This window comes from Sceloporus undulatus, unplaced genomic scaffold, assembly GCF_019175285.1.
Source record: "Sceloporus undulatus isolate JIND9_A2432 ecotype Alabama unplaced genomic scaffold, SceUnd_v1.1 scaffold_13, whole genome shotgun sequence".
Taxonomy (NCBI): domain Eukaryota; kingdom Metazoa; phylum Chordata; class Lepidosauria; order Squamata; family Phrynosomatidae; genus Sceloporus; species Sceloporus undulatus.
This window is the reverse complement of record NW_024802935.1, coordinates 4312460-4323721: the sequence shown is the minus strand read 5'-3', so window position 1 is coordinate 4323721 and position 11262 is coordinate 4312460. Positions and strand designations below refer to the sequence as shown.

General features: G+C 44.1%; 1 protein-coding gene across 1 annotated transcript in view; it reads right to left on the bottom strand.

The window, feature by feature from the left end:
* Nucleotides 1–11262, bottom strand: part of LOC121917261 (MORC family CW-type zinc finger protein 1-like) — an 81034-nt gene that overhangs the window by 35514 nt on the left and 34258 nt on the right. The window contains exons 11-13 of the mRNA XM_042443044.1: nucleotides 10963–11036; nucleotides 9219–9362; nucleotides 1176–1330 (exon numbers count right to left, since the gene is read on the bottom strand). Coding sequence (XP_042298978.1) covers nucleotides 1176–1330; nucleotides 9219–9362; nucleotides 10963–11036 — 373 coding nt within the window. The remainder of the gene's footprint in view (nucleotides 1–1175; nucleotides 1331–9218; nucleotides 9363–10962; nucleotides 11037–11262) is intronic.

Below are 11262 nucleotides of genomic sequence, written 5' to 3'. Positions count from 1 at the left end.
AAAAAAAATCCTATACCACTTTCTATATCAGGAGTTGGCCCAGGGCTGCATGTGACTCCCAAATCTCTTTGTGTGACCCTCACGCCCTCCAGACTTTCTGGATTTTTCTGGTAAAAAGATGAACAGGCTCTCTGGAAAACCTCCATAGGCCTGGTCTCTACATACATGCAGCTACTCTAGTACATGAGGTCCTACATACACAACCATGCCTGAACACAGTCATGTCAGAAGTAGAGCATGAAAGAGTTACTTTTTTTTGATTGCACCTCCTAAACTCTCCCACCCACTACAGAGAGTTTCTGTCCATAAAAATATTTTTCCCTAGCTCAATAGGCCCAAGCTAGCCGAGGTTGGAACGCTAAGTATTCAACCCCATTCTGACTTCAAATGCTGCACAGGTAAGGATTTTTGTCTGGATTGGGGGGGGGGGGGTATTGGTGTGGAAAGTTTTTTTCATTAATAGAGCTCCTTATGAAACACCAGTTGTTTACAAGAAACAAATCCATTATTTCCAGTATGCTAAAGATTCTTCCCAAGAAAGGAGAATAATAAAGTCTAATAAAAAGTAGAAGATCCATTCATTACAGACTAGCATCTATGTTTTCAAAGAGACTCTTAAACAACATACTTCAAAAGTGTCAGAAGTGATAAGCCATGTGCTCTCTTATTTTGTGGCTTTCCCATTGACTGGGAAAGAGCTTCTGATGCAGCTATTTGTGTCTCAGTAGAAGCCCTGATCAAAATTGGAACTCTGGTTTAACAGCTTTGAATAGGGGTAGCCATGTGAGCCTGCAGGAGCAAAACCAACAAAGACTCTGGTGACAGATTACTCAAGACTAACAAGTTTTATTTGGCAAGGCTTTTGTGGAATCCAGCCCAGTACTCCAGATACCATGTGCCACAAGACTGTCAGAGAACACTTCCTTGCTTCTATGTTAGCAAGGCTCCTAGATGTACAGAGGGATCCAATCTTAGTCAAAGAAATTCCCATTCTAGACCTTCCTATCCAATGTGGGTAAAATCAGGGATTGAAAGGATAGGGCTGCTGTAAGATAGGATTTTGGAGGTGAAACAGTGTGCATTCCTACATGGATTTAAGGAACCTGTTAAGATAGAATGTCTGGACAAGGTGACAAGCCTGTTAGTTGTTTGAACCAGCTCCTAGAAAAACTTACTGATTCCTATATCTTTCCAATACTGAACAAGGCAGTTTCCCATGGCTTTCAGCAAGTGGTTGTATTCCTTAACATTTGCAAAGGCTTGCTTGTTGTGCGTTGGTTCCATGACTTCTAAGGGCACATCCACAATCCCCACAGCTCCAGCTCCGAAACTGCAGTAAGGAAAACATTTAGAGATATAAATATCTTATTCCATTCCCAGATGCCAGAACAAGCAATTTCAAAAGTCTTTTTTCCTACCCTGGAGCTATGTTTACAACGGGTTTTGCACTTTAGAACCCTTTGTAAAACACTTGTTTGTTTAAAAAAACTTCTTTTTTTGTTTGACTGTCAAAATATAGTTTAAGAGAGCTATATAGTTTAAGACAGTGTTGTAAAATGCAAAAATATGTACAGAAACAAAGTGCATTGGGTTTTGTGCAAAAAGGACAGGTCGCTTACTCGTGACTATAGTTCTGCGAATGGTAATCTGCAAATTCACATAAACAGGTTATTTTGTGTTTGTGTAGTTAGCTCAGGAATTTTCTGGAATCACTAGGAAAGACTTTTTGGCGGTAGTTTCGTCCACCCCCTATATAAAGCCCCAGTATTCCCAGCCTTTCTCAATTCCATAAGGATGCCGTGTAGCGGTATCACAAGGAATAAAGTGATTAGGACACAACTGAGGGGAGGATGAGTGGGATTCATGTGAATTCGCAGATGACTACTAGAACAACTACAGTTATAGGTAAGCAACCTGTCCTTCTTTGTGGTCTCTGTGAATTACACAAATGGGTTAGACTGAGAAGCTTTGGTCAGTGGAGGAGGGATTGTTATGAAACCCAGTGCAATCTGAAATAAGTATTTTCTTATTAACAATACAACTTAGCTGAGCTACAAATGATTGCTATGGCGGTATCCAGACCGGCGCAAAGCGCTGGCCTGGATACATACTAGGGTTGCCTTGGGGCGTCCTTTCCAGATGCCCTGCAACCCTAGCACATAACCGCGGTGTTGTAATGGCGGCGCCCTGTCTACATGGGCGCCGCCATTACGACATCACGGCTGCACCGTAGCCAAACGGCGTGTCATGGACGTGATGCCCTGGCGCCGCAGCAGGACACTTGTGGTGTTTTGGAGCTCCTTAATAATAAATAAATAATAAAATCTTTATTTATAGCCCGCCTTTCCATAGATGAAGGCGGGTTACAATCACAGAATGCATTACAACAGCAATAAAATACGTTAAAAACTACAATCTACAACATCCAAGCTAGCACAAAAATACAACAGCAGTACCACAACAGTGAAGGGAGAGCAGAAGTTACAATTGGGGACACTAGGGAAAAGCTTGCTGGAACAAGAAGGTTTTTAACCCCTTCTTAAATAGGTTGAGGGAGGTGGCCGAGCGGAACTCACTGGGAAGCGAGTTCCAGAGCTGTGGGGCCGAGGTGGAAAAGGCCCTCTGTGATGTTGCTGAATATTTAGCATCTGGAACACACAATAATTGCTTTCCAGCCGACCTGAGTGTGCGGGGCGGATTATATGGAGAGAGGCGGTCCTCCAAGTACCCTGGGCCCAAGCCATTTAGGGCTTTATAGGTGATAACCAACACCTTGTATTGTGCTCGGAAGCGAATGGGCAGCCAATGTAGATCTTTAAGGACAGGTGTTATATGACTGGCCCTGGAGGATCCAGTGACCAGTCTTGCTGCCATGTTCTGAACCAATTGTAGCTTCTGAGTTTGGTACAAGGGTTGCCCCATGTAGAGCGCATTACAGAAGTCCAGTCAAGAGGTTACCAGAGCATGTACCACCGTTTCAAGGTCCCCCCGGCCCAGGTAAGGCGTATCAGCCAAAGCTGATAGCAGGTGCTCCTGACCGTCGCATCCACCTGAGATGTAAGGTGGAGCGACGAATCCAGGAGCACCCCCAGACTGCGGACGGAGTCCTTCAAGGGGAGTGTGACCCCATTCAGGACAGGTGGACAAACTTCCATCCCTGGGCCCGTGGAACCTATCACGAGCACTTCCGTTTTCTCTGGATTCAAACTGAGTCTGTTTTCCCTCATCCAGCCCATTACCGAGTCCAGACAGGCGTCTAGAGGAGAGATGCCATCCCTGGTCATTGCATCAGTCGGAGACACAGAGAAACATATTTGAGTGTCATTGGCGTACTGATAACACCGCGCCCTGTGTCTCCGGATGATCTCTCCCAGTGGTTTCCTTTGAGGGATGCCAGATGTAAGTGTCCTCTTATCGGAGCACACGTCCCCCAGCTGCACCATCTGGAATCTGCCCGAGAGGTAGGAACGGAACCACTGGAGCGCAGTGCCCCCGATTCCCAACTCTCCCAGGCGTTCCAGAAGGATACCACAGTCAATGGTATCGAAAGCCACTGAGATGTTTAAGAGCACTAACAGGGACATGCTATCCCTGTCCATGCCCAGACGGAGATCATCGACAAGGGCGACCATGGCAGTCTCAACTCCATAGCCCGCCTGGAACCCGGTTTGAAATGGGTCCAGAAAATTAGTTTCATCCAAGACCAATTGAAGCTGGATTGCACGTATCGCTGGTGCGGCCTTTAAACGACCACACCAGTGATAGAAAGGGGCTGAGTAGCCCCTTTCTCCCTTTCCCCGCCACTGTCAGGGTGTCTTTGGAGCATGGAACCCCAAGGACACCCCTTTCCAGGCCGTGGGGAAGCGGCATTTTGCAGCTTCCCCGAGGCCAGGAAAAGCGGCGAATCGGTGCCTCCAGGGCAGATAGTAGCAATCAGTTTCATCATTGTATACCAGTTCCAGGTACTGATGGAACAATGGGTCATTATGGAAGTGGTCGTCAGTTTTGTGGCCACAAGGACCGTCATGCTGGTAGCCAACATAGCCCATGGTGGCACCTGCTCGTTGGGGCTCTGGAGAGGTAGACGGACGGTTCCGAGATCCTCGGGCTCAAGCTGTGACCTCTGGATTCAGAGTAAGGATCAAGGGATCTGTGTCACAGATTTCCTTCTTGGATTCCAAGCCCAGATCCATCTGTACATTATGGAGAGATTAAGCGGGAGATTGTTCCCGTGATTTGGTAGCTACTGGGTTGAAAGGATCTGGACCAACCACGGCACGGGGCTGTGCTGGGTTGGAGCCTAATTCTGGTGGGGTGCTTTTTTGTTTTTCTTGGTCAATCAACTTTTCCCAAATGTTGTGGTGAAGAGGAGTGCCACTTCTTAGAAGATGAGTACTCCAAAAATTTCTCCTTTTTTTGAAAGAGAATCATCTTCTGCATGGTGTTTGCACTTTGAGGAGTGCTGAGTTGTAGCCTCATGGTTGGAGCCCCGATCCCGATCAGGCTTTTGTGATTTTTTGGAGGACTTTTCCTTAGTGGATTTGTCCTTAGCCTTTGAGGAGTCATCTCTTGATTTTTGGGATGTAGTCTCTCCTAATTTAGGTTTTTGGGGGTGATCCTTAGAAGTGGCGGCTTCCCTGGATTTGGGCAGATTAACCTGCTGAAGGGCCTGCAGATATAAAGCCGCCTTAAGGCGGGTGTCCCAATTCTTGCAGGCCTGCAGTGTGAGGGACTTGCACAAGGCACAGGAGGAAACATTATGGCCATCACTAAGGCAGAGGAGACAAGAGTCATGAGGATCTTGGCCTGGGACCCCCCCCCCCCATTTAACGCACCGCTTGAAAGAGGCCGAGATGGACACCATTTTCAACCCACCAAGAGACTTGTTTGAGTAAATTTTAGTCCGGTAAGAAAAGCTGTAGGTCGTAAACAATCCAAAGGTCAACTGATCAATAAATAATCTCCAATACACAATCCAAAGGGGTAGCCAAATGATTTATAGTCAAGTTTAGGTTTTTAGTTTTGTAATCGCGAATTTAATCAAACAATTCCCTTTAGCTCAGCGGTTCCCAACCTTTGCTGGGCTGCGACCTCCTTGCCACCGGAAGATCTGCCCCTTCTTCCAGCCGGCGGCCAGAAGGGGCGGGTCTTCTGGACACCTACAAGCACCAGCAGCCATTGTGGCCAGAAATCCCACCCCTTCCCAGCCTCCCAACCAATCAGGGAGGCAGCCAGCCGGAAGAAGGGGTGGAACGTCCAGCTGTAAAGGCCTCTGGGAGCCCCACCGCAATCATGCAGGGTTTCTGCCACCACTGCTGCCATTGCACAGGGCTGCCACCACTGCCTCCTCCTTCAACGCAGCCAGGCCTCCTCTGGCCTGCTGCCGCCAATGCCATCATGCAGAGCTGTTGACGCCTCCACCTCCTACTCCAGTGTGGCCAGGCCTCCTCTGGCCTGCCGCTGTGGTTGCCATCTCGCAGGGCTTACATCACCACTGCTGTGATTGTGGTGGCTGTGGCATTCCTGCACAGTCACAGCAGTGGTGGCAGCAGCAGGCCAGAGGAGGCCTGGCCACGCTGGAGGAGGAGAAGGTGGCAGCAGCCCTGCATGGTGGCGTTAAGCCAGAGAAGGCCTGCTGTCCTGGAAGAGAAGGAAGGGTGAGGAAGAAGAGGCGGTGGCAGCCCCACGTGATGGTGACAGCAGGCCAGAAGGGCCTGGTTGCCTGGGAGGAGGAGGGGTGAGAAAGAGGAGGAGGCAGCAGCAGTCCTGTGCAATTACAGTGGCGGCAGGCCAGAGGATGCCTGGCCTCGCTGGAAAAGGGGTGAGTCCCAACCAGGCGACTCCCGAGAAAGAGTCGTTCAACCCCCAAATGGGTTGCGACCCACAGGCTCGGAAATGCTACTCTAGCTGCTAGCACTGTGGACAAAAGGAACTGAGAAAGGGCGGGAAGACTGGGACCTTATATAGGGGGTGGGTGGAGCTATCACCAAGTCTTTCCTAGTGATTCCAGAAAGTTCCAAAGCTAACTGTGCAGGTACAGAATAACTCATTTGTGTGATTCACAGAGACCACGAAGAAGAACATGTGTTTCTTTGTGGAAAATCCAAGATTTTTGTGCAAATTTTCTTTTGCTTAAAAGTGCTGAAATTTGAAAAAATTCAGGCTGATTGACCACTTTCTGAATGGGGTGTCTTGATTTTCCTTTGCTCTGAAATTGTTCAGGATGAGAAAATGTGGGAGCATTTTCTTTATATCTCTGAAGTATGAATTGCCTGCCTTCACCTACAAAATAAACAGATTCCCTTTAAGTATATAGTATGTGGATCAAGTTCAGTTTTATTTTTTTAAAATTAATACTTTATTATGTGGATTTATAATAAAGACTGTGGATTGGTAGTCCATCCAATGGAAAAATCCAATGATGTACAACAATTTGCTGGTTTCAATGATGGGTATTACTTTCACACAGCCTACTAATTATGGAGGGAACGTGTTTCTCTTTTCCTTGTGTTTAGATTACATATATTATTTTGATCCTGTAATCCAGCAGTGACCAGGACATTAATTCAGAGATTGAAGAATCAGTGCTTGCAACCGAGAAAACACCAGCCTACCACTGTGGAATAACTTGTTCTGAGGTAGGCAGAGTTTAGTAGCAAGGGCTACAGTCCAGGGTCAAATGCCAGTAACGGACTGCACAAGAAACAGATGAGAAGGGGCAGCAGAGTCAGATAACAGGGCCGAGACTAAAAACAATCAGATAAGGTTAGAACATGGAACCAGAGTCTGCCAAGTCCAATAAACTAGAGAACTCTAAGCCAAAAATGACACTGGAGAGCTTTAAGCCTAGACATACAACTTCAACCTGCAATCCTAGCTCCAGCATGTCAATATCTAAGAGCTGCGCGCAGTCCATATAGTTGGTCTGTGAAGGCCAGAAGAACAACTGAGCTCTTGGAGAAACAGAGGCAGAGGCAGAACCCTGTTCCTTAACTTTTCACTTTGTAGGAAGGGTGGCATCCAAGAGAAGGCTTTTGGATTGAAGCATAACAGGCTTATCTCATGAGGCATTCTCCTAGGTGCTACAACATCTGGCTTGCTTTAATACCCTGAATTCTATGCGTGCCTGCTTCAGATATGACTTTGCAGGAGAACACCTACAAAAAGGTGTTCTCCAGCAAAGGGTAGGAATCATGCAGCCCTCCAGAGCTTGTTGGATCCCACGAGCCCTAGTTAGTTTAGGAACTACATTAGGAGGGCTATGTGATTCCCACTCCTACTCTGCAGTCCAACACACCTGGAGAACAATCGGCATGCTAGCTTAGGGTGCTGTGAACTGTAGTGCAACATTCCTGAAAAGCACTTACTAGGGAAGGTAGATAATAAATAGATTTAAAAGGAGAGGAGAAAAATATCTATCTTTCTGAGGGAGGGAGGGAGGGAGGGAGGGAGGGAGGGAGGGAGGGAAGGAGGGAGGGAGAACCTGTACATTTTCCCATGACAATACAATTATAGATTAATAATCCTAGGACAGAATACAATAGGTGATAAGAATCTGACACACAGTAAAGATCAACATTGCATTTGCTCCTGAAAGCACAGCTATGCGCAGGAACATCCAATGGGCTACCAACACAATTACTTGCTTATATGAACTGCAACAAGCTCTTTTAAGATACATCTTTAGAGTGGACAGCAACTACTGTTTGCTCTATGTATGTCTGTGGAGGATTTCCTTTCAGTTCAAATTCAAATCTTTCCTTCACAGGAGGGATTTTCCTTGGGACATCAGCAGGAAGGAAAGAGTCATATTATCCTCTCATATCACTTGCTGATCCAGTAATTACTGGCTCCTTCACCTCTCCAACTTTGACCATGGTTTCAGTTGAAATTTTTATCATGCTAGTCATCAAAAGCCACTTAGATATTCCATCTTTTCTAACCAAAAAGACAAAAGAGGAATACAAATCACTGTGGTAAGGTGACCATAAAATTCAGTGAGTGAATCACTTGTAGTTTAGCCCTCAGCTGATTGCTCAGCAGTTCCCCAACAGAACCAGTAATTGCCAATTGCAAGATACAAGTACCTGAAAATGGAAAAATAAAATTACTGTATTTTCCGGCATATAAGACGACTGGGCATATAAGACAACCCCCAACTTTTCCAGTTAAAATAGAGTTTGAGATATATTCGCCGTATAAGACTACACCTCTTCCAACGTACACCAAATAAAAATTTAAAAAAACTTCAGATTTGATTCCAATATGGTAATTTTAATTCAAATGCTTATGACATACATGCAGGTACTTAGCAGGAAAACTTGTTGTATACAAAGCCTGCTTGAATTGGTCAGCTCTCCCTGCCTGCCCAGCCCTCCCTGTCTCAAAGACCATAAGAATGGTAGCTCAAAACACGGCTCTTTTTTCCATACCCTGGGTGTCCTGGATGCCTGCAGCTTGCTCCACCCTTCACTTACACCTTCCCGGTGAGGCGCCCCCTCACCTTGACATCGGGACTGCGTTAATCACTTCTTTCCACAAATCCTGGTGAGTGGCTTTTCTTCTACTGTACTTGTACAGCACCACCCTTGCTGCTTTCATATGGTCGCCGCATACAGTGGGGATGTGGCCATGGCCATTTTTGAGCTCCCCCCACCATATGCAGCGACCGCAGATTCTCCAGTCCAGCTCGGAAGTTTCAGCACCTGCCCTATAAGACGACCCCCGGTGTATAAGACGACCCCCAACTTTTGAGATTTTCCTGGGTTAAAAAGTAGTATTATATGCCAGAAAATACAGTATATTTCCTAAACCCATGCATTCAATTCTTAGAAGTAATGGTCTTAATTGAGAGCCAATGATCTGAGCTTGGATTACGACTCTGGAGTCCAGGGCTCAAATCTCCACCCAGCCATGGAAACCCACTGGATGATCTTGGGCATGTCACACTCTCTTAGTTTCAGAGGAAGGCTGTGGCAACCCCCCTCTGTATACGTTTTGCCAACCCTGTGACAGGTTTGCTTCAGGGTTGCCATAAGTTGGAAACATCTTGAAGGCACACAACAATAACAAGAGTAACAAATGCTCATAATTATGCAGCTAGGTTTGGACATTTAAAGTGCACTATGGAGCCTGCTCTCATCTAGAATAAAGAAATTTCCAAACAACCAGAAAGTGGTGTCAAATTTTCTTTTTTTGCAGAAAGGAAGAAAACTTACTATGATCCCATATTTGTTTGGGTTCCCACTTTTTCAAAGAACCTGATCAAGCGATTATTGCTATAGATAAGCATCCCATCTTGACTTCTGTTTTGAATGTTGATTCCAAATATTAAAAAGAGTTTTTTTGGTCTTTTCAGGTTTCTGCACAAAGAAAACAAGCAACATTTAAAAAAAAAATAATAAAATTTCCAGCTGTAGATGTCATCATTTAGAGGCTAGAATCTGCCATAATTAACTATCACGTACACAGTGGTCATTATGGGTGGGGGATTATGGACACTGTAGTCCAAAGATACCATTTCCAAGCTCTTATTATTACAGATTTAAATGATGAAATGAGCAAACTACTACCAATATTTTAAGGTTAAAATGAAAAATCCACATACACCTCTAGGTTTCAGGAATCTGGCTCATGACTAATCTTGGAAAAAGAATAAGAAAAAGAACCAGAATACAGTATATATAAGCAAAAACTAACAACACAAAATAATGAGTGTATGAACATATATTAGAACCCAGGATATCTGTATAGTTTTAGGAGTGATTATTTTTAGTTTATGGAGCAAAAACCTTTCATTACAAATTGCTGTTCTGCTATTTTAGTAGAGCTTCATAAAGTTATTAGTCTGCACAAATGTTCTTCAACTGTGTTACAGTGCCACTAACTGAGATTCTCTGCTGTTGCCTGTGTAATTTTACTTCTTTCTGAAATGGTATCAAAACCTTGTGGAGTTATCATCCCCACTTGGATCTGAAATGCTTTAATTATCTGGATATTGGAATTGATTGCATTATATGTCGTTTGGTGACCATGTTTGGATTCATTTGCTTATAGATAATTGGACTGTTTGTATCACAGGTTATGCAGTGAATTTCCCTTGGGTTTATAAACTCAGTACAAACTGTAATATATTTGGACTGCCTATATCATTTTTTCCATCACCAGATCTATTTTTGTTCATAACAGCTATTTACTATACATATGAATGCTTCTTTGTTTCTTTAGGTATTTACCTTTTGATCCTAATACATTTTATGTGTTTGTCATTTTGTGGCTATTTTTGTTTACTTACACGCACATGCACACACACACAACTGGTTCACTATTCCAGGTCAACCTTCTTTGTTTTTATGCATTTGATGAATCTCTTCCTTTAATCTGGTTCATTTTATGCATGATCGTGAAATCTCTACTAGAGGTTGTCCTCTCCCTCTCTACTCAGACGTGTGTATAAGACTGCAGCCAGGACTGCAATCTTATGCACACATACTTGGCAATAAACACCACCAAATGCAGTGGGATTTATATCCATATTTCATTATGATACTAAAATTATTTTGAAAATTATTTTAAATACAAATTTGTAAAAACTACTCAGTAGTGAAAACCACACCATCATACCAACTTTTAGTTTTCACGCTTATATCCAAATAGGTTCTTTTGGAGTATTTTATTGGAAAACGATTTCCTAACTGCTGATTCTGTCTATTCTTTATTCTAATCAGTCCACTAAAGAGGCAAAGAGGAAGTATGGTATTAGAAGCACTACTGTATATTTGCAGAATCTGAAAAATCATGACAGAAATATAACATCCACAGCTGTTTCACAACTGGATTATATGTTTCAGCTGTCATTGGTCATTTAAGGTAGACAGTCATAGTATTTTTCCTTTGTGTGTGGGCACACAATTTTATCCATCACTAGATCACAGAACTAAATCACTCCAAGTCTTAACTTGCCTTTGCTTTTCTTCCAGTTTTTCCTTCATTCTCTTTTCTTTCTCCTGAGCATCCTGCAATGCAAGCTGAGCATACTTCCAGCCCAGCATCAAAACAAAAAACAGAAACAGTAGAACACATTATTTTATCATAAATGTGAACATTCTATACAATAAATAGTGGTTGTGTTAGGGCAGAGGTAGGCAACTGTATGAAGCAAGGGGGTCTTGGATGGCCATGCCTTTGTCTGTACCCTCCACAATGATGATGATGATTCTTTGCTCCCAAACGCCTTTTGGAGGCATTTTTGCCATGTTTTGG